Genomic DNA, 27,726 nt, shown 5'->3' with positions numbered 1-27,726 from the left:
GACTAGACAGAGAGATAACATTTAAAAGAACTTCAAAATGGAGTGTGGTCAATTACTGGACCTGATGGAGAGCAGGGGAGACCAAAAAAACAGATAGGAGATGTGGTTGAGGTCAGAGATGATATGAATAAGTGCAAATAAATAAGATGCGAGAAAGATGTGATTTGGGTTAGTGAAAAATTGAATGATAAAAAAAAAAAAAAAAGATTATATTAGGACATCAACCTTTTACAGAAAAAGTAAATATATTAGTAGTGAAAGCAGAGGGTAATTTTATGTCAGCTGAGGTGAAGTTTGCACAGGAAGTGCTTGTAATGGTAAAGGGTTGGTGCCCCTGAGCAAACACAGGAAAAACAGCAGCAGAAACATCTGTGCAATCTTGAGTTCATTCATTATTCATCTCTTCTGGCTTATTGCTACTTTCAAAAAAAGCACACATCTAAAAGCTGAGACAGAAGTAATAACAAATAAAAATGGACAAATAACAACAGTGTCATCAAATATTTATTTGACACAGCCAATTTCCATCATCCTAAGGTTAAAAATCTTTCCTGACAATGACAAAAATTGTCCTGACAACAAATAGTTCTCTTTCATAGGTTCACTCAACGCTGCGTAGCTTTAAGACGCAGTGGGAACGCCCTCTGGGTGTGCCGATTGTCTGAAGCCCTTGATGGCACGGGCGCCGCCCTGACGCTCTTACGTCGTAACATTATATACCATCTGCTCCTCAGATTTTTCTTCCTTCACGAAGCAGCCATTTCAAGAAGCAGCCGCTTTCGGTTTTTCTGAGCCCGAAAAATTCGGATTACAACTGCATCGTCGTCTTCTGCACTTCAGCGACTGGAATAAGTGGAACTCTGTTCTCCTTACGGTGAAGTGCAATGGAATATCGTCGTTGCTCTCCACCATGCATTCGCTTCATTGCGAGCGACGACCCTCACAGTAAGTGCGTTAAGTGTTTGGTTTTTTCGCATGCGCGTGAGGCTGTTTTAGGATCGTCTAAATGCAAATTCTGTGACAATCTGCTTCCCACAACCCTCCACTCTAGGCTCGCAGTTCTTGAAAAGCAGTCATTCGTTCCCCACCGTCGCGCTCCCGAGACCGCCGAGGCCTCTCGAGGATCCGCGACCTGGGGTCCGGATGTAGAGCTCGAGGATTTGGAGTATGAGCAGACGGGCCTCGCCCTTTCTCTCCCTCCCTCTCTCGAGCACGCACGGAACATACCAGTCGAGTTCGCGCATGATTATTTATGCCACAGGCCAGGAGCACGCGAGACGGTTTCTTTCGGGCTGGAAGACATAATTTATACTGCAGCTTCCAACTCCGAGGATTTCGGGCCTGCTTTAACCGGCGACGTTATCCCGCCTAGCGGCCAGGAAACGCGGCCTACTGTGGCTTACACGGAACTTATAGACATGCTTTCGCGCGCTACGGAAAGGCTCGCTATCGACTGGCCTGACGAGCCCCACGAGTCACAGTCGTCTAAACTCGACGAGAGATTTCTTAGTGGCCCTAATTCTAGGCCAGAGCGAAGAAAGCTGCCCTTTTTTATTCCACCATTCCAGCGGTCGAGGACACGTTAGCTAATCACCTCGCTCCGTCGTCTGCGCCGTCTTGGAAGTCACGTCGTCTCCTTCCTTCTAAAGCGTGTAGGACTTCTTCCTCCCTTATTGGGAAATCCTACATGGCAGCTGGTCAGGCAGGCATGGCCCTACACACTATGGCCATCCTTCAGGCCTACCAGGCGGACGTCCTGAAAGAAATGGACGAGGGAAATGGGTGACTCCTGAAGCTGTCAAAGAGCTTCGTAAAGCCATCGATCTGGCCCTAAGAGCCACCAAGCACACTGCACGCGCTGTAGGCCGTTCTATGGTGGGTGCGGTTGCCGCGGAGCGCCATTTATGGCTCAATCTCACGGAGATCCGCGACAAGGAGAAAGTTTTTATCCTAGACACCCCTATTTCACCCCTGGTCTGTTTGGGGAGGCGGTCAACACGGTGGTTGAGAGATTCCGAGCTGCTAAGTCTCAGTCGGCTGCGTTTAAGCAGTTTATGCCTAGGAGGGTTAGGGAATCTTCCAACCCCTCCCCTTCTCAACCCAGAGAACGCCCCTCTCATAGAGCGGAGTTCCCTACTAGGAGGAGTGACCCGGCTCATCCCCCACCAACCACGGTTTGGGGAGCCCGTGGCCGCCCATTTCCCCGCCAGCGACCTCACAGGCGTCTTCAGTTGAAGCGGTCCGACAAACCGCCCATTCCAGCTTCCTCGAGCCGTTCCTGACCCTCTGGTCAGAAAAAGGAGAGCTTCACTCCATCTAAGAGGTTGGGACAGACCGCGCAAGCGTTTCTGCTCGCCTCGATCCTGCTCTCCTTTTCCTACCCTGTCACCTTCGCCACCCAGCGTGTTTTGAAGTGCAGTCCCTATTTTACCCTTTTCACTCAGTCCGGCGCGGGAGGAAGGAGTATTTTGCTCTCTCCCCTCACCCCCGACCCATTCTATACCTGCCGATCGCATCCTCGGAGGCACATTTCGTTTTCCTCAGGAGCAGGCAGACCCAGTCACTCTGATCCAGGCAGTGGTACCTCCCATCATGTGTCAGGACACCAAGTGCTCTCCTCCACGTACAACCACGCCACCCCACGGGAATCAGCGCGACACCCTGACTCAGGTATGTCCTCTGCACTGCAACACCCCTCTTCCTCTATCACATTTCTTTCAAGAATGGAAGCGCCTACCAGGGGTATCGCCTTGGATCCTTCGCACGGTTCGAATCGGCTACACGCTTCAGTTTTGCTGCAACCCCCCCTGCTTCAACGGGGTCTTTCCTACTGTAGTTGACAGCGCCGCAGAGGCTTCTGTACTACAGCAAGAGATTTCGTCCCTTCTACTCAAAGGGGCGATAGAGGAGGTTCCTTTGGGGGAAATAGAAAAGGGCTTCTACAGCCGTTATTTCCTAGTCCCGAAGAAGGGCGGCGGCCTGCGACCCATACTAGACCTCTGCCGACTAAATTTCTCCCTTTACAAAGGAAAATTCAAGATGTTGATGCTGAAAGCTATCATATCTCAAATTCGGTCGGGAGATTGGTTCGTGACAGTAGACCTCAAGGATGCATATTTCCACATCCAGGTCGTACGACGACACAGGAGGTTGCTCAGGTTCGCCTTTGGAGAAAGAGCGTACCAATACAGGGTCCTCCCCTTTGGCCTCGCTCTAGCACCGAGGACGTTCACGAAGTGTATGGATGGTGCTCTGGCCCTGTTGCGGCTCCAGGGCATCCGAATTCTCAATTACCTGGACGATTGGCTCATTTTAGCCCACTCCAGGGAGTTAGTGACTCACCACAGGGACATTGTCCTTCGTCATATTCAGTCCGGTTTGAGGTTAAATATGGAGAAGAGCGTTCTTACCCCAGCTCAACACACAGTTTTCTTGGGGGTGCACATGGATTCCGTTCTTATGCAGGCCCGCTTGGCTCCTGTGCGGATTTCCAGTCTGGTGACATGTTTGGCCCACTTTACGCTAGGCCATCATGTTTCTGTGAGCACTTGCCGCAGGCTTCTGGGCCTCATGGCCGCAGCCTCCCCATGCTACCCCTAGGTCTGCTCCACATGAAACCTTTTCTGTGGTGGATGAAGCTCTCAGGGGCTCGGTCCACGGGTCCAGTCCTTCGCCTATTGAAGGTGTCGCGCAGTTGCTTCCGCACCCTGTCAATTTGGCGGGACCCCCTCTTCCTTCGGAAAGGGGTCAGCATGGGAGCGGTATTCCGTCACCAGATGATTACGACGGATGCCTCTCTGACTGCCTGGGGAGCGGTTTTCGAAGGCAGACCAGCATGTGGGATCTGGACTGGTGAGACCCTCTCTTGGCACATAAACAGCTTGGAGCTGAGAGCCATCTTCCTGGCTCTGCATCACTTTCTCCCTTTTCTCAAAGGACACCATGTCATTGTCAGAACAGACAATATGGCGGTAGTGTCCCATTTAAACCGGCAGGGGGGTTCACGGTCACGCACCCTGGACAGGCATGCTTGTCACCTCTTCATGTGTTGCCAGGACAAGTTCCTCTCTCTGAGGGCAGTTCATGTTCCGGGGATTCTGAACCTCGCAGCAGATTTCCTGTCGAGGCAGAAGCTCAGGTCAGGGGAATGGATGTTGAACCGCCAGACGGTGGCCCTGATCTGGGAGGTGTTCGGGGAAGCGGAAGTGGACCTCTTTGCATCTCAGGAGTCGTCCCAATGCCCACTCTGGTTCTCCCTGAGTCCACCAGCTCCGTTGGGGATAGATCCATTCGCCCACCCGTGGCCGATGCGGAAACTCTATGCCTTCCCGCCCATCAAGTTGATCCAGGCGGTTCTGTCCAGAGTGAGGGAGAGCGGAGTCCAGCTCCTTCTTGTAGCCCCATTCTGGCCGTCCCAGCCGTGGTTTTCGGAGCTCATTCCTCTGCTGGAATCCTCCCCCTGGGAGATCCCGGTCAGGGAGGATCTACTTTCCCAACTTCAGGGCAGGATATGGCATCCTCGCCCCGACATTTGGAAGCTGTACGTTTGGCCCATCAGAGGCCGCTAGCTTTAAGCTTTGGTCTCCCAGCTGATGTTCAGGAAACCATCGCAAGTGCGAGAGCCCCTTCTACGAGGAAGCTGTATTCCCTCCAAGTGGAGGGTGTTTGAGTCATGGTGCTCAGCACATGCTGCCCAGTTGGCTCAGTGCTGGAATTCCTGCAAGAGAAGTTTGCTTCTGGAGTGGCCGCTACCACTCTCAGAGTATATGTCACGGCTATTTCCGCTCATAGAGAGTCGGACGAGATTCCCCTGGGTAAACTTAGGCTAGTTTCGGCCTTTATGCGTGGGGTGAGGCGCCTAAAACCGGCACGCTCCCCTGGAGTTACCTCGTGGGACCTGTCAGTCGTCTTGGAGGGCTTGACAGAGGCTCCCTTCGAGCCCTTGGAGTCAGCCCCTGAGCGGATTCTGACTCTTAAGGTTGCTTTTTTGTTAGCTTTAACTTTGTTGAAGCGGATAGGGGACTTACAGGCTCTCTCTATTAGCGAGTCATGCTTGGACTTCGCTCCTGGTCTGGTCAAGGTTACCTTAAGGCCGAGACCAGGGTATGTACCCAAGGTTCTGTCCACAACGGTCCACTCTCAGGTTATTAACCTTTATGCTTTCCATCCTCCTCCTTTTGCCTCTGAGGAGGATAGGAAACTTAACTTGCTCTGCCCGGTTCGAGCTTTAAAGTTCTATGTGGACCGCTCGGGCGGTTGGAGGAAATCGAACCAGCTCTTGGTATGTTTTGGTGCTGGCCGCCGCGGGCTTGCCGCATCAAAGCAGAGGATTTCCCACTGGGTTACGGAAGCTATTTCACTGGCTTATGAGGTGCGTGGCCAGCCTTTACCTCTTAGCATCAGAGCACATTCCACTAGAAGTGTGGCTTCCTCTCAAGCTCTTTTTAGAGGGGCCCTCTTGGAAAATATTTGTGTGGCGGCAGGCTGGTCCTCTCCGCACACTTTTGTTAGATTCTATAGTTTGGATCTTGACATGACTCCAGGTTCCCAAGTTTTATCTGCTTGAACCGGTCGTGTAAAAATTTCTGGTCTTGTACTAGCTATGGCAGCACTTTAGCTTGGCGAGTTTGGTATTTCGTTCCCACTGTGTCTTAAAGCTACACAGCGTTGAATGAACCTATGAAAGAGAATGTCTCTGGTTACTTACGTAACCTATGTTCTCTGAATAGGGAACGAGACGCTGCGTTCGCTGCCAAGCTCCTTGCGCTGCCGACAAGTTTTCTTTTTCGACAGAGAAATCTGAGGAGCAGATGGCGCGCGCGCGTATATTATGTTACGACGTAAGAGCGTCGGGGCGGCACCCGCGCCATCAGCCAATGTATTGGCGTGATTCTATAAGGGCTTCAACAATTGGCACACTCAGAGGACGTTCCCACTGCGTCTTAAAGCTATGCAACGTTTCATTCCCTATTCAGAGAACATAGGTTACGTAAGTAACCAGAGACGTTTTGATATGCAAATAACAGCCTTTCGCCTGTAACCTCTAACTAGGACAGTGTAAGGCACAATGTTAATAGAGGAACTGGATCCCTGAACCCTGCCTGTTTTCCAGACTGTCACTTTCAAATATCAGGCTTATAGACTCATGTTTCTTCAGTTATGTTCACTCATTTTTATGCCATTGTATATATATAAAAAAAAAAAGTCTACATCTTTAAATGACTTTCATATACAGGTTTTGTTGTTTTGTCCTTAGAGACTGAGACTAGAGACTTGTGAATGTGAAATGTGAAAAAAAACATCATAAAATATTATTTGTATTAGGATACATAAAACGAAGAATATCTGGCATTTTATTATAAAAACAATTTAAAATGTCTCCATCAACGTCATTTCCACCACAGAATGCTATTAAACACAATACTGTACATAATTAGAGATGTGGTGGAGAAAAAAATACAAACATTATGCAATTCTACTGTGATATACAGTATTTTTGACATTGTTATACTAGTGACTAGTGTTTGTTTTCTAAAAGTTCACTATAGTGTTTGTTTGTGTCCATATTTAAACAATACACAGGCACATTTACATGCACAAAATACCAACATGAATGCAATGAAATCTACTCCCTCAAACACAAACAAATAATGTTTTTTTCCATCATATTCTCCCTCATTATCATCATTATTTATATTTCCTCAACTAGTCCTTCAAACACTCTTTTTATGCTTCAATAGCATATGCCAAGAATCTCAGTCCAATTTTGGGGCAGAATTCCCCAGCCAATTGTAGAAAGCCATTTCTTGACTCCTGTCATAATAGCTGCTTCCACAAAAACACATCTGAATTACTCAGCAGCATGAAGCCAATGCAACAAATCCCACAGAAGAAAACACAAAGGATACAGTTCTAAAAGCCAGTTCTTCACCACAGAACTAGAGAAAAATCTCACATTTGTGACTCCTATATGCTTCACTACAGACGTGAGATCTTAAAAGGAACAGTTTATACAAACACGGCAATACTGTCATTGTTGTATGAAAATGAGCACAGTGAACATTCCACAAAATGTCTTCTATTTTGGTTTCACAGAAGAAAGAAATTCATACAGGTTGAGGTTAGGTTACACAATAACCTAATTTTCTCTTTTAGGTGAACTCCTTTAAATGCTTGATACACAGCCACATTTCAGAAGTAAACCTCATGTCTCCTCTCGATCTCTAAAATTACTAATGTCAAGCTACAGCCCTCAGCTCGCCTTCCCAAGTGACTTCCATCTTTCAGGCTGCCTGCTGAGCTGAGAACTGGGAAAACAAGCAGAGGCTTCAACTGCACTGAGACATGAGAGTGAACAGAGAGAGAGAGAAAAAAAGACAGCACATTTTGTATTCTTGAGACAACGCAAAAAATGTGCCTCTGATATTTCAAACAACAAAAACTTTTAAACAAAAAGACAATGCAATATTTCTTCCCCCTGAGAAATCAAAGCTTTACTGAAATACTTCTTCTAAATTAAGAGCTCTATTTAGATCCTCAAGGACAAGCACCGTTGTTGTCATCATGTTCAACCCACTGAGACGATGCAAACATTGAGTAAAGCTCTGTAAGCATCATCATATTCTCATAAAAATTCTGCACAGGTTATGATAGCTTTAAAGACGAAAGGAGAAAAAAAGACACTGGAAGAAAGAGAGTGGAGGAAAGAGCCTCCAGGGACTGAAGAACTGTGCTGTGGGGAAACTGAAATAAGGACAGAAGAGAAAAAAAGAGGTTTGAAGGTTTTTGTGACCATTGTTTTACCGTTTTTGTCAGTAAAGCTGAAATGTGTGATTTTTTAAATTGGAATTTAAAAAAATAATGACTGTCTTGAATCAGGTTTCTCAAACACTCTCTCTGTCATTGTTTTCAGTGGCGACTATCAGAGATAGACTGATGGTTATGTGTGGTTGTGGTGGCCAAACATGGGTGTGGCTATCAGAACTAGCAGTAGGGGTGATAGGGTGTTCGGCTGCGGCTGCATTTTATTGAACATACTGACATACAATTACTATGCACTTATACTGTGCACTATGTACTCTACCATCTAGTGTATGAATTTTATAAGATTATTTGGTTATACAGCATCAGAGTCTGGAAGCCCGTTCCCCTTTCACTACATAAGCAAAGCTGAATCAGTTAAGTGTCCAACATTCCGCCCTTTTTAGTTAAAGTGCATCGTTCGGGTATTTGAAGTGCACTTCTTGTTGGAATTTTAGTGCACTTCTTGTTGGAATTTTTAGTGTGAGCACACTACTGGCCTAGAATAGTGCATAAGTACGCAAATTGGGACACACCTTAGGTGTGATTATAAAAAGTGATATGGCTATTAAGATGTAACCTGACTCCGCCAGATGGATTTGCTCCGCATATCCATCTGGAAACCTTCCGTTGAAGTAGTTTTGGTAAGGGGCGAAAATACTGGTTAGCTGATTGGCCTATGTTGGTGATAGACGGGCCAAATCAACCAATCAGATCAACGAAGCATATGACGTACTAACAGAGCGTATCTTTTCCTCTGAGAAAAGCCTCCAGAGCAGTGTTTTGCTCTTCTTTCAGTGAAGAAATACTCTGTAATTCCGATAAAACTTGCTCGATAGCCACGCTGATGCTAGTTTCATCCGCTGAAGCCGACATGTTCTTTAGACTGAACTGACGCGCTTCTCGTTGCGTCACACCTCAACCCGCCTCAAAGCCAACGCTGATTGGACGTTCGTTTGGTGAACTGCTCCCAAATTTTCTTTAACGGAAAGTATCCAGACTGATCTGCGAGTGAAACCTTGAAAGCTCGCGAGATCAGGATGGTCTCACGAGGCTAATTAAGATGGGCTTGGTCATGAGTGGGTGTGGCTATATTAAGTTAGTGTGATCAATTATGGATGTGACTATGTGTGATTTACAGAGATGTTGAGGCAATCAAGAGGTGGGTGTGGGCAATCATGAAGCTATCAGAAGTAGGAGTAGCTGCGATTATCTTATTATTAAGGTGATTTGGCTATGTCAGGATTTTTCCTGCATTAAAAATATTTTTGCGGCTGCTAAAATGAATCTTTGTCAAGCCAAAGATTTATTTCATCATTTAATGTGATGATACCTGCCGCTTTGTACTGGTACCTGCTGATAGCCGGCTGCTTTAAAACTCTCCTGTGAGTGTTTGTGTAAGCGCCCTGTGAAGAGTTCCTATTTGCAAATTTGCATATCTGTTGAGCGTGTGAACGCAATGGCCAATCAGATGTTTAAGTTAGTCAGAATCCGCTCAAACACCGTTCAAAATGGAGTTGACAACTTTCATTATAACCAACATAGTATAAACACAATGTTAATAAGTGATTCATTGCACAGTGCAGACAGCTTCATTGGTTATAACGGGAGTTTCGCAAGAGTGCAGCTTTGTGTACCTCGCGTTGTGACAGCTTCAGTGATTACAATGTCAGTGATTTTTCATGCTGCTAACTACACATTGCAAAGGATTGACAACCATATTTAAAACCGCGACTGAATCCAATTGACAGTGATATCCATAGCAAAAGACGGAACAAAACAGTCTGATACTGTATGTCAAATGATCTGTGCATAAAGTCTTGGAGTGTAAATTCAATAAATAGACCAGCCACTTCTTCAATGTGTTACTTTGTGGTTAATTTTATTACTAACTTTTTAAATCAGTCACTGAGTGACTTTTTATATATAAATTTACAGATTTTTAAATATAGTTATATATTTAAAATAAAAATAGTTCTAAGCACTTTATCTTATGATCTATCCTGACAGTGAGTATTTTTTATTTAATGATTAAATAGGTTAATTTAAGTTAATATTACGTCTGTTTGCATTTATTTCAGATTTATTATCAGTACTGGGCTCGCAGTTCACACATGGGTAGGTTACTTTGTACTGTGTGTGTGGATGGCCGTGTTCGTCCGCCACCATCAAAGACCATTTTTGATCCAGTATTTGAGGTAGGTGTGGTCATGAGTGGGTGTGGTTATATTAAGCGGGTGTGACCAAACACGGGTGTGCCTATCAAAGGTAGACGTATGTGTGATTATTAAAAGTAGTGAGAATATCGGAGTTGGGTGTGGTCGTGAATGGGTGTGGTTACCTGAGGTGGGTGACTTGCTCCTCTCTAGGTCCAAAGACACCTGATTATCAGAAAGCTCCGTAAGGCCTGCCATGGAGGAACATGGAAGGCACGGTAAGAGGACGCAGATGATAAAACCACTAGTTTCCATTATCACCAAACACATCTGCATGCATCAAACCACCAGGACAAACAATGTGGTCTGTGACACTATCATGATCCTGGAGCGATTCGAGGAAGATGTATACATCTTCATAACATACAGTTTTTAAACTATAAACTAGGTGTACATACTTTTTAGCCATGACGTGGTTGTTTAACTCTTGTCTGATGTGAACATGAGCTGTTCAACCACATATATACAGGTTTATAAACCTCCAGAATCAAACATGTACACCAACACCACCAACAATTCCATGCATGTGTGTGTATGCTGGAGAGAGAAAGAAGAAATAAAATTGTATTGATGTTACTCAAGGCACGACGGTAAATTATAAGGCCTGCACTGCATCAATATCAATCAGTTCATCAGAGTGTGTGCAAACTAAAGTTCTTCTGGAAAGTAGATGCTTAACAGGTCTCAATGTCTTAAAAGAATGAATAATTAAATATGATGGTCATATAGAGGAATGCAGTGAAAGCCTCATTTTCACAAACGTGATAATTCCATCAGCAGAGTCTGTTTTTGTATACCAAATTTTTGGGCCATTCTGATCACCAGAAATACGTCAGATTAAAAAAAAGTATACTATATACATACTTTAAATTCAAAGGTCACTTCCAATGTTTTTAAAAGCTTCTCTATTTTAGCAATGTTGACTTAAATTAGTAGAATTAGTTGACTTTAGTATGAGTATGAAATTTGTTTTTAAAAATTCACGCAAAAATTTTGATTAAATGGTTCATTACACAAACCTTTGGCACAAATCAAGAAAACACTTAGCAAGGAGACAATCAAAGATTGAAGATTTCAATGTATGCAAATTCAGGATATGTTATGATATTCTGTAACAATTCATTGAATTGCAATAAATAATAATATATTGCACTGAATTAAATGCAGAACAGTAATTCTACCTTTGGTGGTAATCATAAAAACACCACATTTTTGATAAATGACATCCCATTGTCTGTGCTTTGTCTCCTTGCTGTTGTGATGCCCCCGCCGGCGCTTCACTGGAGACGTGACTTACTCTGGTAGGAAGTACGGATCCGTTTCTTTGAATCGGAATAAAAGTTAGACAGGCCGCGCATGCAAAAGTCTGCAACAGCGCCCCCATGCCCCAGCACCGCCACCCACGAGAGGAGAGATGGAGCGAGGGAGGAAAAGAGGAGGAGAGAAGAACAAAACAGGCTCAGAGTGACAAAACGCGTGTGACCACAATCTGAGCAAGACCCAGTGTATCGAGGGAGAGAATGAAGGCATAAAGCTTGGAAAATTGAGCCTAACCTTTTGTATTTTCTTTCTTCCAAAAAACAACAAAAATTAAGGCAAAAAAACAACAACAAAAAAACCCAGCTAAACAGAAGGAAACAGCTTTTGGGATTAATAGCCACCTCAACTGTAGCAATGAAATTGCTCAAACAAACCAATAAAAATAACATATGAACAAATAAAAATGGCTCCTCTCTCAACTGTGGCAACGATATTGCACAAACAAACAAGCCAACAAAAATAACATATGAACAAATAAAAATGTCTCCTCTCATCTGTGTCTATCTAAAAGTGTATGTGTGCAGGTGTGGTCACTGATAAAGTGGGGTCCAAATGTCTGAGACCTGACTGAAATTCTGGGATTCAAAATGTATTTTAAACCTGGAGATAAACAGAAAAAAAATTAAAATCCAAAATATTTTTTGTGATAAACCATGAATAAGAAATATATAAGACTGCACTATTTTCTGTCACTTATCAAATAAGCATTTGTGACCATTTCTCAATTGGCCATGATAAATTTATTCATTCTGTATTTTGGAATGATTTCTGAAGGATCATATGACACTGAAGACTGGAGTAATGGCCTTGAAATTATGTTTGCCATCACAGGAATAAATTACATTTAAAAAAAATATTAAAATAGAAGATATTTTAAATTGTAATATTATTTCACAACATTACTCTTTTACTGTAGTTTTGATCAAATAAATTCAGCCTTGGTGAGTATAAGAGACTTTTCAAAAACACCCAAAAACTCTTGAATGGTAGTGTATATAAAAGTACTATTAATACACGAAAGTAATATTAAGTTTTAATGAGAGAAAATTACTGAGTGTAGTCCATTTGTTATACTGACAACATCATTTGCAATAGGGCTTTTCACACTGCGCTTAACCCCGGGTTATCGTCATTCTAAACACCGCTTTTAAACCCGGGTAAAGGAGCGTTTCACACTTTTAATTTAAAAGCGGGGTTAGCACCACAGAGGTTATGAAACCCTGGTATAGAGCAGGGTTAGCACAGCTTTTGCTGTGTTAACTCCATTTCGGTGACAAACTTGTACAGTGTAAAACGATGCGATGTTAGAATGTTACAACTAGATGCTAGCAACCGACAACCAATCACGTGCCGCATATTCTCACGCTTTTGGCAATCACGAAAACACTGTGCAATGTATATAAACATTATTTCTGCGTTTGATAGGATAAAAATGTCAAACGGCGATGGAAAACGCGACAATTGGAGTGAAGAAGAGACCCTTTAATTCTTACCTTTATAAAAATTCACTCTTGATATTACAGTCAGCAATGTGTAATATGAGGTCATGCAATGCTAGAGCCTTTATGTAAACAGGTCACATGCTGCATTTGTCCAGTCAGTGATACTGACACCTTAAATATGCAAATAAGGACTTTAACAGTGTGAAACGTGAATAAAGATAACCCAGGATTCCCTTTACCCGGGGTTTAGAATGACCCAGGGTGGACTATTTCAAGTGTGAAAAGCCCTAATGAAAAACTGAATTGAAATTTTTTAAAATAAAAACATTTTGACTTACTCTCAGACATTTGGATTCCACCATATACGAAGAGAAAGACTAAAGAACATAATCAATGTTAGAATGAAAACAGAGGGGGACTTCTGGCCCTTAAGATCATCAGATAGGAATACACACTGGCCATAGTGTGTGGGTGAGCGTTAAGACGTTCTCTGTCTTTTTTGAGAGCTTACATAAGGTACAGATAAAAATCATTCTTCGACCGCACCAAACGACCTTTCTGCCCACCTCTGCATCTCCATGTCGGCTCAAAGCCTCTCGGTTTCTAAAGATACGGCTGCCTGAACAAGAGGAGGGAGAGCGACCGCTTTGAAGTGAAGAGCCAGCATGGCCGCCTCCCCACAGCTTCCTTTTGATGAAGCTCTATGAAAACAGATCTTCATCTCCAGCTTTCACTTATGACATCTTTCTCTGGATGGTACGTGTGAGTGTGAGTGTGTATGTGCGTGAAGAGTCGAGGTAGGAGGATAGAGGAGGGCAGGTGGAGCGAGATCTGTGCTGGATTAGTAACAGCAAGTCCGTATGGCAGGTTACGCTGTGTTCTCTGTTAGGTGTCGTGCTCAGGCAAAGACCAACAGCAACAGAGACACAACAGACGACATGCAGAGAAGGCAACCATGAATGCAGTCTGTCCCATGCAGTTAAAGAGAGGGACTGTGTGTTTGTGTGTGAGACAGACTATTTTCAGGCAAGGACAGAAATTAGATTTGCAAAGTTTGTTTTTGATGGCTGAAATGCTGAGCATGTTTGCAGATGCAAGCCAGTGACATGTGTGTTCACAACTGGTATTACAGAGAAACGCAATGTATTTGAACATTTGCGGGCTTCTGAGACACATTGTGCATGTGTACCTGATGTGGACTGCCGGTTTTTGCGAGGAGAGCGTGTTAGTCGCTGGAAAGGGTCTGCGGATCCGTACAGCTCCAGGGTGTTCATACACAGCAGAATGGTTTTCTGCAGGTAGTCCACAACTGCCAAACCATTGCAGTTACCTACAGCCAACCTGTACAAACACACACACTCACTAATCATACACAACTATGGTTCTTAGTAAAAGTGTCAGTTATACAAAAGTCCATTATAAAGTCAAGTTCAGTCATGACTCATGACTAACAATACTTTTGCTATTGCAGTCATGATTAAATATAATACAATTACTGAATGTAACATTATGTCCACTTTAATGGACATCCTCTGAGTCGGCCGCGATACTCGCCGTGAAATGGGCTGAGGCCGCAATATTGCATTGATAAAAAGTGCTAAAATTTTAGATTTCGTTAGAGCAGTTTGTTTAGTACGAGGCTGAATCCAGCTACTTATTTGTTTGTCATTTTTTGAAGTGAGCCTATGATTCTATTCATAAGATACTCTCTCTCTCTCTCTCTATGTATATACAGTGGAGAGAACAAGTATTTGATACACTGCCGGTTTTGCAGGTTTTCCCACTTACAAAGCATGTAGAAGTCTGTAATTTTTATCATAGGTACTCTTCAACTGTGAGAGATGGAATCTAAAACAAAAATCCAGAAAATCACATTGTATGATTTTTAAGTAATTCATTTGCATTTTATTGCATGACATAAGTATTTGATCACCTACCAACCAATAAGAATTCCGGCTCTCACAGACCTGTTAGTTTCTCTTTAAGAAGCCCTCCTGTTCTCCACTCATTACCTGTATTAACTGCACCTGTTTGAACACGTTATCTGTATAAAAGACACCTGTCCACACACTCAATCAAACAGACTCCAACCTCTCCACAATGGCCAAGACCAGAGAGCTGTGTAAGGACATCAGATAAAATTGTAGACCTGCACAAGGCTGGGATGGGCTACAGGACAAAAAGGAAAGCAGGTTGGTGAGAAGGCAACAACAGTTGGCGCAATCATTAGAAAATGGAAGAAGTTCAAGATGACGGGTCAATCTCCCTCGGTCTGGGGCTCCATGCAAGATCTCACCTCGTGGGGCATCAATGATCATGAGGAAGGTGAGGGATCATCCCATAACTACACGGCAGGACCTGGTCAATGACCTGAAGAGAGCTGGGACCACAGTCTCAAAGAAAACCATTAGTAACACACTAAGCCGTCAAGGATTAAAATCCTGCAGCACACGCAAGGTCCTCCTGCTCAAGCCAGCGCATGTCCAGGCCCATCTGAAGTTTGCCAATGACCATCTGGATGATCCAGAGGAAGAATGGGAGAAGGTCATGTGGTCTGATGAGACAAAAATAGAGCTTTTTGGTCTAAACTCCACTCGCCATGTTTGGAGTAAGGAACAGGATGAGTATAACCCCAAGAACACCATCCCAACCGTGAAGCATGGAGGTGGAAACATCATTCTTTGGGGATGCTTTTCTGCAAAGGGGACAGGACGACTGCACCGTTATTGAGGGGAGGATGGATGGGGCCATGTATCGCGAGATCTTGGCCAACAACCTCCTTCCCTCAGTAAGAGCATTGAAGATGGGTCGTGGCTGGGTCTTCCAGCATGACAACGACCCGAAACACACAGCCAGGACAACTAAGGAGTGGCTCTGTAAGAAGCATCTCAAGGTCCTGGAGTGGCCTAGCCCGTCTCCAGACTTGAACCCAATAGAAAATCTTTGGAGGGAGCTGAAAGTCCGTATTGCCCAGCGACAGCCCCAAACCTGAAGGATCTGGAGAAGGTCTGTATGGAGGAGTGGGCCAAAATACCTGCTGCAGTGTGTGCAAACCTGGTCAAGAACAACAGGAAACGTATGATCTCTGTAATTGCAAACAAAGGTTTCTGTACCAAATATTAAGGTCTGCTTTTCTGATGTATCAAATACTCCGTCACTCACAGTTGAAGAGTGCCTATGATAAAAATGACAGACTTCTACATGCTTTGTAAGTGGGAAAACCTGCAAAATCGGCAGTGTATCAAATACTTGTCCTCCCCACTGTATATTATATGTCACAATTATGAATATGGGACTACTATGTACAACAAGCAGAATAATTGGAACAAAAAAAGAAAATAAATGGTATAAAAGGTTAGAAAGTATGACGTTTGCGGTGTCAGTCAAGTCCGAAGCAAGGTGCACCCAAAGTAATGCGTTACTCATACCAGCAGCCATATCACCCTGTAGTCCAAGACTGGTTGCCCACTGAAGCTAAGCAGGGCTGAGCCTGGTTAGTACCTGGATGGGAGACTCCTGGGAAAACCAGGTTGCTGGAAGAGGTGTTAGTGAGGCCAGCAGGGGGCGCTTACCCTGTGGTCTGTGTGGGTCCATACATCCCAGTATAGTGACGGGGACACTATACTGTCAAAGAGCACCGTCCTTCGGATGAGACGTAAAACCGAGGTCCTGACTCTCTGTGGTCACAAAAAATCCCAGGATGTCTTTCGAAAGAGTATGGGTGTAACCCCGGCATCCTGGCCAAATTTGCCCAGTGGCCTCTGTCCATCATGGCCTCCTAATCATCCCTATATACTCATTAGCTTCATCACTCTGTCTCCTTTCCACCAATAAGCTGGTGTGTGGTGGGCGTTGTGGCGCAATATGGCTGCTGTCGCATCATCCAGGTGGATGCTGCACATTGGTGGTGGTTGAGGAGATTTCCCCTTCTATGCAAAAGTGCTATATAAATGTAATGAATTATTATTATTATGGCAACTACGTCTCAGACAGTCTGGCGACAGATAAAAATAAACAGTAAATAACTTTCGAGTGATTTGTTACACAAGTGCACATCAAATATGATAAACACGGAAGCTCGAACGTGTGTGGCTTGGGACATCCCTAGAATATACAAAAATTCTGTTCAAAATTATATTATATATCAAAGTTAATTCAGTATAAATTCTGAATATATAAAAAATCTAAATATACTAACTAAAAAAAAATATATATATATATATATATATATATATATATATATATATATATACTGTATATATATTAGGGCTGTCAGTTAAACAAATCACTCGAAAGTTATTTACTGTTTATTTTTATCTGTCGCCAGACTGTCTGAGACGTAGTTGCCATAATAATAATAATTGAAAAAATTTTTTATATATATATATATATACTGTATATATATTAGGGCTGTCAGTTAAACGCGTTATTAACGGCGTTAACGCAAACCCATTTTAACGGCGTCAATTTTTTTATCGCGCGATTAACGGTCTTTTTGGCCTAGCAAACTTTGTAGTTTTATTTACATGCTTTTGCAACAGGATGCGGCATGCGCGGCGCTGCGCTATGAAACCCACTCATTTCAATGGCTTGCGCCGCGTGAGGACGTTTTATTGCTTCGTCGACCAAAGCGCTAGCAGATCTAGCTAGACCGGAAACAAAACAACAGGCACGCCGCACACACTTGTTTGGGCTTGCGAGCCGGCCAAATAGTTGGTTAACTATACGTTTTGAGTGGATGACGAGCGCGAGACGCCGAAATGGATGCCAATAAGATTCTGAATGGAAAGTTTACTTTTTAAAAGTTGCCAAATGGTTCCATTGACAAGACCAAAGTGATCTGTGTGTTTTGTCATTGTGAACTGAGCTATCATCATCGCAGCACGTCCAGTCTGAAATACCACTTGATGGCCAAGCACACACACACAGCTGATGCGAATTCTCCGCCCCCTCGTCAATATCAGGACCTCGTCAGTATTTCTTTCACCCTTTTATTGATGGACAGTGTTACATTGTGTGAGAGATTATTTGCTCCAAGTGAGAATGTTAGTGTGAATTTGAACACAGTATATATGCCAATGTTGTTTTCAATAAAAAACATTTGCACAAAGCAAGCCGATCCACTTTTCCATGCTGATAAGAGCATTAAAATGAGAAAAAAGTAATGGGACAAAAAGAAATCGAGAGACATTTAGAATAGATAAAAATGTGTGATTAATTGCGAGTTAACTATGACATTAATGTGATTAATCGTGATTAAATATTTTAATCGTTTGACAGCACTAATATATATATATATATATATATATATATACATACATGCACAACTGTTCAGTTGTGTGTTTGGGGTCAGTACGTTTTTTTTCTCTCAAAAGAAATCAAAATTAATAAAAAAAAATTAGCAAGAAATAACTAAATTAATCGGAAGTGACAGTAAAGACATTTATATTGTTATAAATAATTATATTTCAAATAAATGCTGATGTTTTGAATTTTCTTTTCATCAAAGAATCTTGAAAAAATGTCAAATGCTATAAAACTTTAAAATATATTAAAATAGAAAGTTATTTAACCGTTAACATTTATTTAGTTATATAAATTGTAATGATTTTTCACAGTGATTCTTTCCATAGATTTTCACTGTATTTCACTAAAATATTAAAACCCTACATTTTTATTAAAAATAAATAAATAAAACTCTTTTATTTAGTCTAGAATGCTAAACATCAAACATGTTCTACAAGGGGTATATGCAACTTTATAAGATCAGTTGTAAGAGACTGATTATAAAATGTTCCATCAATCACTAGTAAAACACACATCCCTGGGCCCAGTCATGAACAAACAAATCTCAGACACAAAAAAAACTTTTGAGTGTGCAGTGACATTTAGGCTATGTTTACACTAGTGTGTTTTCGTTTTAAAGCGCATACCTTTTGCTAAGGTTACGCCTTGCATCCATACTACTCCGGAGTTTTCAACTCTCGAAAACCGAGACTGTTGGAAACGCTGCAGAGACCATTTTAGTTTGAGAACTCCAGGGTTGCATTTCCGTGTAGACGGACCAAAACGGAGACTTTTGAAAACGAAGGCGTGGATTCCCACATTGGGTCTTCTGATCATTGCATATCTTTCTCTGATTCGTCAAGCCCCTATCATATGACCATTACACTAACAGAAGACAACATAACATACCCATAGACATAATAAATACATAGACGCCCTATTGGCCGCTGGAGCGTACGTCAACGGCACCGCCATATTGCGGAGGGCAACTTTCTCATACTTCTCATAACGAGAATTGAGGAAAATGCCTGTTTCGTGTGCTGCTTGGGGCTGTACAAATCGCCACACAATTGAAAAAAGGTCTCGAGGAATTATCTTTCACAAGCAAGACTGAACATTTGTTTCTGGTTGTATTTGGTCATGATATAATTAGTAATAGTAAAGTCCAGAGGAGAAAAGCCGCAAAATTTAAAAATACTACTGTTATTGTGTCACGAAATGTAGTTTTTCAGTCGACAATGTAGTTGTTTAAACCTCAAATCTGTGGTTTATTTATAAAGATTTATAAAAATTTGATCTGACGTTTTTGAGTTGTGATATCCAGGCGTTCACCGGGCGCTCAGCGCTCATGTACCCCGCCTGGAACAGCCTTACCTCGGCTAGTGCTTCTGACGTTTGCCGCTGGCTCTGATGTCTCTAGTCTAGTGGTTAAACATGAGATATAATTCGTCTTGTGTATATTTAACGGGCGATCTTTGGTCTCACAAAAAGAGACAGAGTTGTGACATTTTATTTTATATTGCCTATGTAGGAATATTTTAAAATATATAAATTATTTTATATATACATTCTCTTCACTGTATGTAGGCCTATATAAAATAAAATGACAAATCTTTTTGTTAAATGTCAGTTTAATGATCAATATTATCATGTTTAATATTTTTTCATATTGTCTATATTATTCTGCAATTGATATTACATTGTATTTGCTGTTCTTATTATTATTGTAATATTATACCACTTGCAATTATCAATCTATTACAGCTATGCTGTTAAATGATTGTACTATTCATAGTCACCATTTAACTTATTATTTTTTATTGTCTATATACTGTAATTGATATTTCTTATTCCATTGCTATTATTATAGTATTATACATAAACATATGCTATTATCAATATTTGTATTATATTATGTACTTATGATATTATATAATTATACTATTCATTACTATTTTATTTGCCGTATACTGTTTGTTTATTTTATTGACTAAACTGTTTACTATTACTTCTCACTTTATCTTATATTTACTATTTGCATTGCACTGTGGTTGTACCATATCATATGTATTACCATAAAGGATCCATCAGTTATCTTTGTTATTGCTAAAATCGGGTCAATCACAGAAAATGCTTTTTCCACAATAAGAAAACTTTATTTAAATTAATGTAACAATGTAATTATATCTTCAGAATTCTTATCCAAGAATAAAAAGCCAGATAGCCTACATGACAAGCCTGAGCTTTGACAATTCCTTATTAAGTCTAACTATCGAGATTTTAAATAACTAGAGATGGAACTTTTTGTACACCACGTACAAACCACTGAAATCAGTTGACAAATGTATTTTTTTTTTAATCCAGAAAAACCGCAGCTCACCGTTTACTTGCATTTGATTACAGTGCAGTCTTGCCCTCTGCAAAATGGCGGACGCGTTGACGTATCGCGGCAACGTTCCAAAGCGGCCAATAGGGCGTCTATGTATTTATTATGTCTATGAACATACCAGCCTCAACGACTGTGTAAACAATAACATGGAGACGGAACTGCAAGCTTTGCTGACTTTGTTGTCCTTTTTAGCAGCCATTGTGCAGTTAAACTCTGCATTTTATACTGCAGCTGCCTACATGTGCAAGAGGTAAGCTATCATTAGAGCAATCGACAACAAATCTCCAAATTTGTACACGCATGCCCAGTGTGCATGAACGGTCATGTGACATGCGTTTCGGTCGTGTAGTGTGGACAGAAATCTTTTCTGAAACTCAGTGGAAACACCAGTATGGACGAGGATCATTTTAAAATTTTAAAATGCCGTGTTAAAACAAAAAAAACACTAGTGTGGACATAACTTTAATCTGCTGGACTGAATTCAAAGTCTTTCTGTCCATTGTAGCCAAACATCACCATGGAAACCTTTGCTCATAATTAAGGTTGCACATGGTTGTAACTGAATCAAAACAGGATGACAAAAAGTTAAATATTCGAAAGGAGGCCAAATTACCAAGAGTTTTACCACTTTAATCAAAAACATCAAACACCCCATGAGCTGGGATATTAACATCTGGACACATGAGGCTGGAGTGTGCAGTGATGACAAAATCAATTACATTAAACATGGGAGGACTGATATGAGTCAGAGAAGACTCACATACCACATAATAATGTTTGATTACCATACTCGGTACATCAGTCCAAACAGGTTAAAAAAAAAATCTTGGTATTACCACAGTATATTTGTCACATTGTTAATGTGTTCTGTTCTGTGTTGTGATCTTGTTTCCCCCTGTCTTTGTGGTTTTTGGTTTAGTCCTGTTTGTTTTTCCCTGTCTGTGGTATTAGTAATTCCCGACAACTGTGTCTAGTTAATTTTCCCATTAACCCCAGTTCATTTAAGCCCTGTGTTTTCCCTCAGTGTTTGTGGGTCGTCGTCCATGTATGGTTGTGTTTTGCTGAGTTCCTGGTATTTTCCTGAGTTCCTGTATTTTCCTGTAACCTGAGTTTGTGAATAAACCAGCTGCATTGAAATTCTGTTCCCTCGTCTTCAGCAACCTGTACAAAACCTGACAATATTTTAATGCTAATTCTATGATATTTATTTGCAAGGAACAGTAGAAGACAGAATATTAAATTAGAGGAAAAAGTAAAGATTCTATTGGCTGAATAAAATGGATAACATAAAAGATGAGGAGTCACTTACAGTCCATAGGCAGAGTTTAAATCCAGGCTGGTGATTTGTTGTGGCGGCTCGCCATCAATCCATAATAACTGAACCACCAGCTCCGCCTGGTATCCAGGAGGCATTCGGATCATACGATCTTTAACCCTAAGAGGTAAGTATTCAAATTTAGCTTAATGTGGAATCTAATTTGATTGTTAAACTTTCATTAAACCTAATATGTTCCATATTGTATTGTCTAGTAAGTAAGTAAGCAAACAATGTCCCGTCAAGTCCTACATACAGTATAAAAGATTGTGATTTTTGTGTAGTCTAACTTGAGGCAAGGGATGCTGTCCCGCGCGCTGTCCGGCGTGTTGCTGCGGGGACTGGGGGGTTGTGGTTGGGGTGAGAGACCGCTGGGGTCTGAATAACATGGAGTGTTCTCTGTGTCCGACGGAGAGATGACGTCCTCCATCTCACACTGCAGCCGCACCTCTAAGGACTTGAGTATTCACACACAATATAAAGTTAATTCATCAAATCCAAGATATTTTGAAGAATATTTTAACTGATTTTGTCCATTCAATAAAAGTAATTTGGGTCCAAAGTTGTTATGGACCCAATTGGCTTTAATTGTTTGGACAAAATCAGTTGAGATATTCTTTAAAATATATTATTCTGTATACAGAAAGACCATACAGAAAGGTTTGAAACAGCATGAGGGTGAGTAAATGTTGACAGAATAAATTATTATAAACTATCCCTTTAAAATAAGTTTTCTCAACTCACCGTGATGGTGGTGTTGGCGTCATGTTTGCTGAAGCGGTACAGGATGACGTGGGCACTGATGCCGACTACACAAAAGATACGGCTCTGTGGGCACCAGCTGATCATCTGAACGGCGTAGGGGTCTTCCTCAACAAGCTCGCCGCTGCGTCCCACGTCTCCACTCTTAGGATTCTCAAATACCTTTGATGTCTTGAGCTTATACAACATCTGCAGTGTGACTGACAGAGATGGAGGTTATCACCTCATCACATCGTATTACATAATGAATGTGATGCACATGGTGTTAAAACGGAAACAATGCTTTAAATGAAAATATTCTGTGTTTAGTCCAAGTTAAGCTTAATCGACAGCACCTAATGGTGGCATGATTACCACAAAGAATAGTGTCTCTACTTTTAGAGGGGAAAAAAAAAAGTTTAAATCAAGACATTTAAGGCACATTCACACCATGTATGATAACTGTAATTTTAACTATAATTATAAAGTTTTAATAATTGCTATAATTTTTGGAGAATAGAGAAGTCCACACCACACTTAAACAATAACAACACAGAGGAACAATATCTTTGGAATCACATTCAGAATAATTGTTTTTCAGCTAATGGCAGCAAATCAGTAACCTGGCCCTTGCCAGATGAATTTCGCTCCGCCTAGCTTCACTCACATCCATCTGGAACCGATCCATTGAAATGGCGTTTCAGAAGGCTGGGCCTTATCAAAAATCCTTGCATATGATTGGATAAGCCACTTGTCTGTCATCTTTATCGACGTGCTATTTCAACCACTCACACCGAAGCCAACCCGTGACGCTGAAGAATCCGGTCGGGAGAAGGCACTGATCTATATAACATCGTTTCCACCAACAAAAGCCTTAAGAGCCGTTCTCTGATGTTCTTTTAATGAAACAATATTAGGTAGATTGGACAACACGGATGAAATCAATGTTAACAGCATCAATGTTAACGCTTGTTTCCTCGATGCGAGCCGCCATTGTTGTCTGAATCAAAACAGTCTCACGGTCGCTTCTCCACTACGTCACATCTATGAAACTCCCGCCCTGCGTCCTGATTGGCTAAACCATAAAGTTGGTTGGAGAAATCACTCTCAATGGAAGAGGTTCCAGATGGATGTGAGTGAAGCTAGGCGGAGCGAAATTCATCTGGCTAGGGCCAGGTTAGCAAATCAGAGCTTGTGCATTTAAAGCAGAAGACAACATATCCGCAGCACGCACTTATAATAAACAGAACGTTATTGTTCATTGGTGTGGATACTAATATAGTTATTTTTATACTTATCTTTATAGTTATCATTCTTGGTGTGAACAGGCCTTAACAAAGGAAGTGAATGGGGTCAATCTGTTAACAATAAAATAGACACATTTTTCAACAGTATAGCCACAAGACATAAACAGTATCTGTATTAAAAAATTAAACATTAAACTTGCCTCTGTAAAATTATATTCAGCTTTGTTGCTCTGTAACAGAACACCACCCTCTAACCTTAGATTGACTGTAAAATTATAATTTAAACAGCTTTATGGCTTAAATAGCAGACTAAAGTTAACACAATCATTAAAGTTATTTTATAAAATTATAAACTTATAATTTGTTTAATAGTAAACAAGGGATGATCAAGGGATGATTGTGGTAATCAACATTATGCCAAAAATGATGTCAAATGAGCTTAACTTGTATTGAACCTGGAATATTCTTTTAAAGGGATACTCCACCCAAAAATGAAAATTTGTTGCAAACCTGTATGAGTTTCTTTCTTCTGCTGAACACAAAGGAAGATATTTTGAAGAACGATTGGAACCAAACGGTTGTTTGGCACCACTGACTTCCGTAGTAGGAAAAAAAAAATACTATGGAAGTCAATGGTGCCAAAGTTCCAATCGTTCTTCAAAATATCTTCCTTTGTGTTCAGCAGAAGAAAGAAACTCATACAGGTTTGCAACAACTTGAGGGTGAGTAAATGATGACAGAATTTTCATTTTTGGGTGGAGTATCCCTTTAAGCAATGGCCATGGTTGTGAAACCATCACATATAGATCTGGTATTTGGATGTCCATTGTGGTCATATTGGGTTTGAATTGTAAAGAATGAAATGAAAAATGAGGAATCATATGGCAGAGGTAAGAAAGCGTGAGATGGAACAGCATGAGGCTGAAGGGGGGAACAAGCTCTTCAAAGCGAAGACACTTACTCGCTGTGGCATCCCAAAACTTTATCGATCCGTCTGCATGTCTGTGGGGGACAGCAAAGAGGAAGGACAAAGAGTGATCGTATGAGCGAATGAGTGTATGTGTTAAACCACTTAAGAGGAAGCAGGCAATGACAGCTATGGAAACAGGAGGAAAAAAGAGGCAGAGAGAACAACAGGCAGGGTCAATAGCACTATTGAATTTAAGCGGAGAAGTGCGATACATTTACCAATGAGAGCCAAGCAGGAGGGCACATTTAGACATCACTGACTTCAAGTGAAAACAAACTCAATCAATGCATGCTTCAGAACAAAAACAAAATCAATCCAGAGTTTTCAAGCAAATAAAAATTCTATAAATGACCTCCATGTGTGGGTGGAAAGTTTCACTTTTTGAGACAGGGGTGTCAAACTATTTTGAAGAGTCACCTTGTGTGGGCCGATTTGTTCATTTGTTATACCTGCACATCAAACTTTCAGAAACTACTAAAGATAAAGATTATGCTTTCAAAAAAATTAAAAATTCAGTTGCAAGAAAAGGGAGCACATAGATTTTACTACTACTTTACTACTTTTACATAAACATATGAAATCATAACATCAGTTGACGTGGTGGAAATGATACTGATATTCATGACAAAAAAATCCATTTGTGACAACTACTGAGAGTGTGAAAAGTGAGTTTTCAGAGAGTTTATTTTCTAAAAGTCCACAGAGTCAAAGGTGCCAATATTTGAAGAAACACCCATTAATGCATTATATCTAAAATCATTTAGTGGAGACTTGGAAGCAAGTGTGACATTCAGTTTTCATTCCCAATGTTTCCAATACTGCTGTGAGCGACAATGTGACATACACACACACAAAACAAAGTGAGAACATGAAGCGTGTTGCTCTGGGACAGTTGTCACCCACATATGAGATTAAAAAAACACACAAATTTGATGTTCATGTTAAAGGTACAATATGTAACGTTTGGCCCTCTAGCGGTTAAAAAACAAAACTGCATGCGTTTATCACAAGAACATTGATTTGGTTGTGCTCCGGCCCTGCGTGACTCTGCTTTATGAGAAGCAGGATAACCATATTCATCCGCATTCACTACTATGCTTAATAGATATAACCAATTTAGATGGAAAGGATCTCAAGCTGACTAGCTGAAGACGTTACTGTAGCTATACCCATTAATAGACATGGCACTGCATATGGCAATTTATGTTTTCAATAAAATACCTTAACCCTCTGGGGACCAGAAACGCGCCCGCGCGTTTTGCCGTTTTTTTTTCACATAGCAGAAAAATAGACTTAAAATACTCTGTTGATTTTGATCGTACATATAAGTGTTATACATCAATCGATCCTGTTAATTGTCTATTATTTTTCTGTATACTCACAATAAAAACAAAGTTTTGTGCTTTTTGTCAAATAAAGAAAAATAAACATGATGCGAGTTTTGCCTTCTCTCTGTCAGTGCAGTCCATTCTGAAACACGTCCGAAAAATTAACTCTAACTCTGCAAATACTTGTCATACAGGCACGAGAGGTTTTTCTTTATGAAGCTTGAATTCTCTTCTTTTTAATGATGTAATTTATATAAAAAACAAATATTCTCAGTTTATGTAATCTGTATGAAAAGAGAGTGCTGTCAGATTTTTTTCCCCCAGCTCATTACACTTCATTACGCGTTAATCTGACACGCCCACGGAGGACGCGCGCTATTCAAACGCAAATGTCGAGGCAAGCCATGACAATGCCCACATCAGCCGTTCCACCGCGGCGGTAAAATGTGGGGTGTATTTGCTGCCTTTTACCGCCAAGAGGCGCTACAATCATAGACTCTGAAAAGTGTTTGTTTATTCTCTCTAATGCGTAATCTGCTGCCGCACCGCACTGATTCAGAGCGTTTGAAAGCTGGTAGCAGATGAATTCAACAAGTGAAACGTAGTTAAAATAATTCATAATCACAATACTGAAATTAGGCTACTGAAATGAAATTGAATAAATAATGAAAAAGTAAAACATTGCAATAAAAACAGTCACAGACGTATAGACGATAGCTCAGTGGTTAACGCAACAACACGAGCTTCGAGGAGCTTTAATCGACTCGGATCGAATCTCAATGTAGCATACATGTTGTTAACCGATGTTGCCCTACAGCGTTTATGTTTAACCTTCTTGATGCTTAAATAGCTAACTGTTTATAACTGTTTACTTATTTAAAGTCAAGAGTTTTGTTTAATTATTATTACAACATAAATTTGCTACATTCCTGGAACCGCAGCCGCTGCACAAAGGACAAAAACTGATGAAGGAAGATTGTCAGCCGATTGCATCAGAAAATGAAAATGAAGAAGCACGTCTTTAGTCTGCTAAATTATTGTGTAATGTAAAAGAACACTAAAATTACTTAAGTTTGAAACCAAGTTCGAACATTTCAAGGTTTAAATAAAGTGTCGGGACAGTTTTTTTTATTTAAAACAGGGTTGCATCGGGTTTAGAGTTTATTTCTTTTGCGATGCAAAATAAGAAACACTAGGCTAATCTTATTCTTGCGACATTTTAAATTTGTATTGCCAAAGAAATGACAGCTATATTAAACAATTAAAACAGTAGGCCTACAAAACGAAAATTGTCCAAAGCAACATAATTAAATTAAAACATGCGTTTTTCTTTGCCTCTCTCGCGCTGAATCTCTTTTTAACAAGTTTATTTAGTCTCCCTCGCTCTCCATATGAAAGAGGAACATTAACACCTATGCCTATTGTCCTGCGCGCTCGATACAGCACTGAACTGTCCCTCCAACCCCCCACAGGCTATCGGAGTCTGAGGCTGATTTAACACAAAGAGAAGTCACAATTCACACTTAAATCGCTATTCTAGACAGTGTTGATAATGAAGGAATTAAATGATTTAAGTTACATGTAGCCTAGTGATATTTCTGTCATAAAAGCTTATTACTAAATATTTAATTATTTCAGTAATTGATGAAATAAAACTGGTTTGGGCCAGCTT

General features: G+C 41.1%; 1 protein-coding gene across 19 annotated transcripts in view; it reads right to left on the bottom strand.

Annotated features, from left to right (window-relative positions):
- The window catches only part of stxbp5l (syntaxin binding protein 5L), a 207,934-nt gene that overhangs the window by 29,150 nt on the left and 151,058 nt on the right, over positions 1-27,726 (bottom strand). For 10 of the 19 annotated variants that reach the window (XM_056242082.1, XM_056242087.1, XM_056242084.1 and 7 more), the window contains exons 14-20: positions 24,718-24,758; positions 22,513-22,730; positions 22,059-22,225; positions 21,763-21,888; positions 13,968-14,119; positions 11,314-11,382; positions 10,142-10,207 (exon numbers count right to left, since the gene is read on the bottom strand). In XM_056242082.1, the coding sequence (XP_056098057.1) occupies positions 10,142-10,207; positions 11,314-11,382; positions 13,968-14,119; positions 21,763-21,888; positions 22,059-22,225; positions 22,513-22,730; positions 24,718-24,758 (839 nt within the window). The remainder of the gene's footprint in view (positions 1-10,141; positions 10,208-11,313; positions 11,383-13,967; positions 14,120-21,762; positions 21,889-22,058; positions 22,226-22,512; positions 22,731-24,717; positions 24,759-27,726) is intronic. The other 9 variants (XM_056242085.1, XM_056242086.1, XM_056242090.1 and 6 more) reach the window with 2 other exon arrangements.

The sequence above is a fragment of the Rhinichthys klamathensis genome, unplaced genomic scaffold (genome assembly GCF_029890125.1).
Source record: "Rhinichthys klamathensis goyatoka isolate OS25496 unplaced genomic scaffold, OSU_Roscu_1.1 h1tg000693l_1, whole genome shotgun sequence".
Taxonomy (NCBI): Eukaryota; Metazoa; Chordata; class Actinopteri; order Cypriniformes; family Leuciscidae; genus Rhinichthys; species Rhinichthys klamathensis.
The sequence above is the reverse complement of the archived record's forward strand: the minus strand, read 5'-3'. Positions and strand labels throughout refer to the sequence as shown.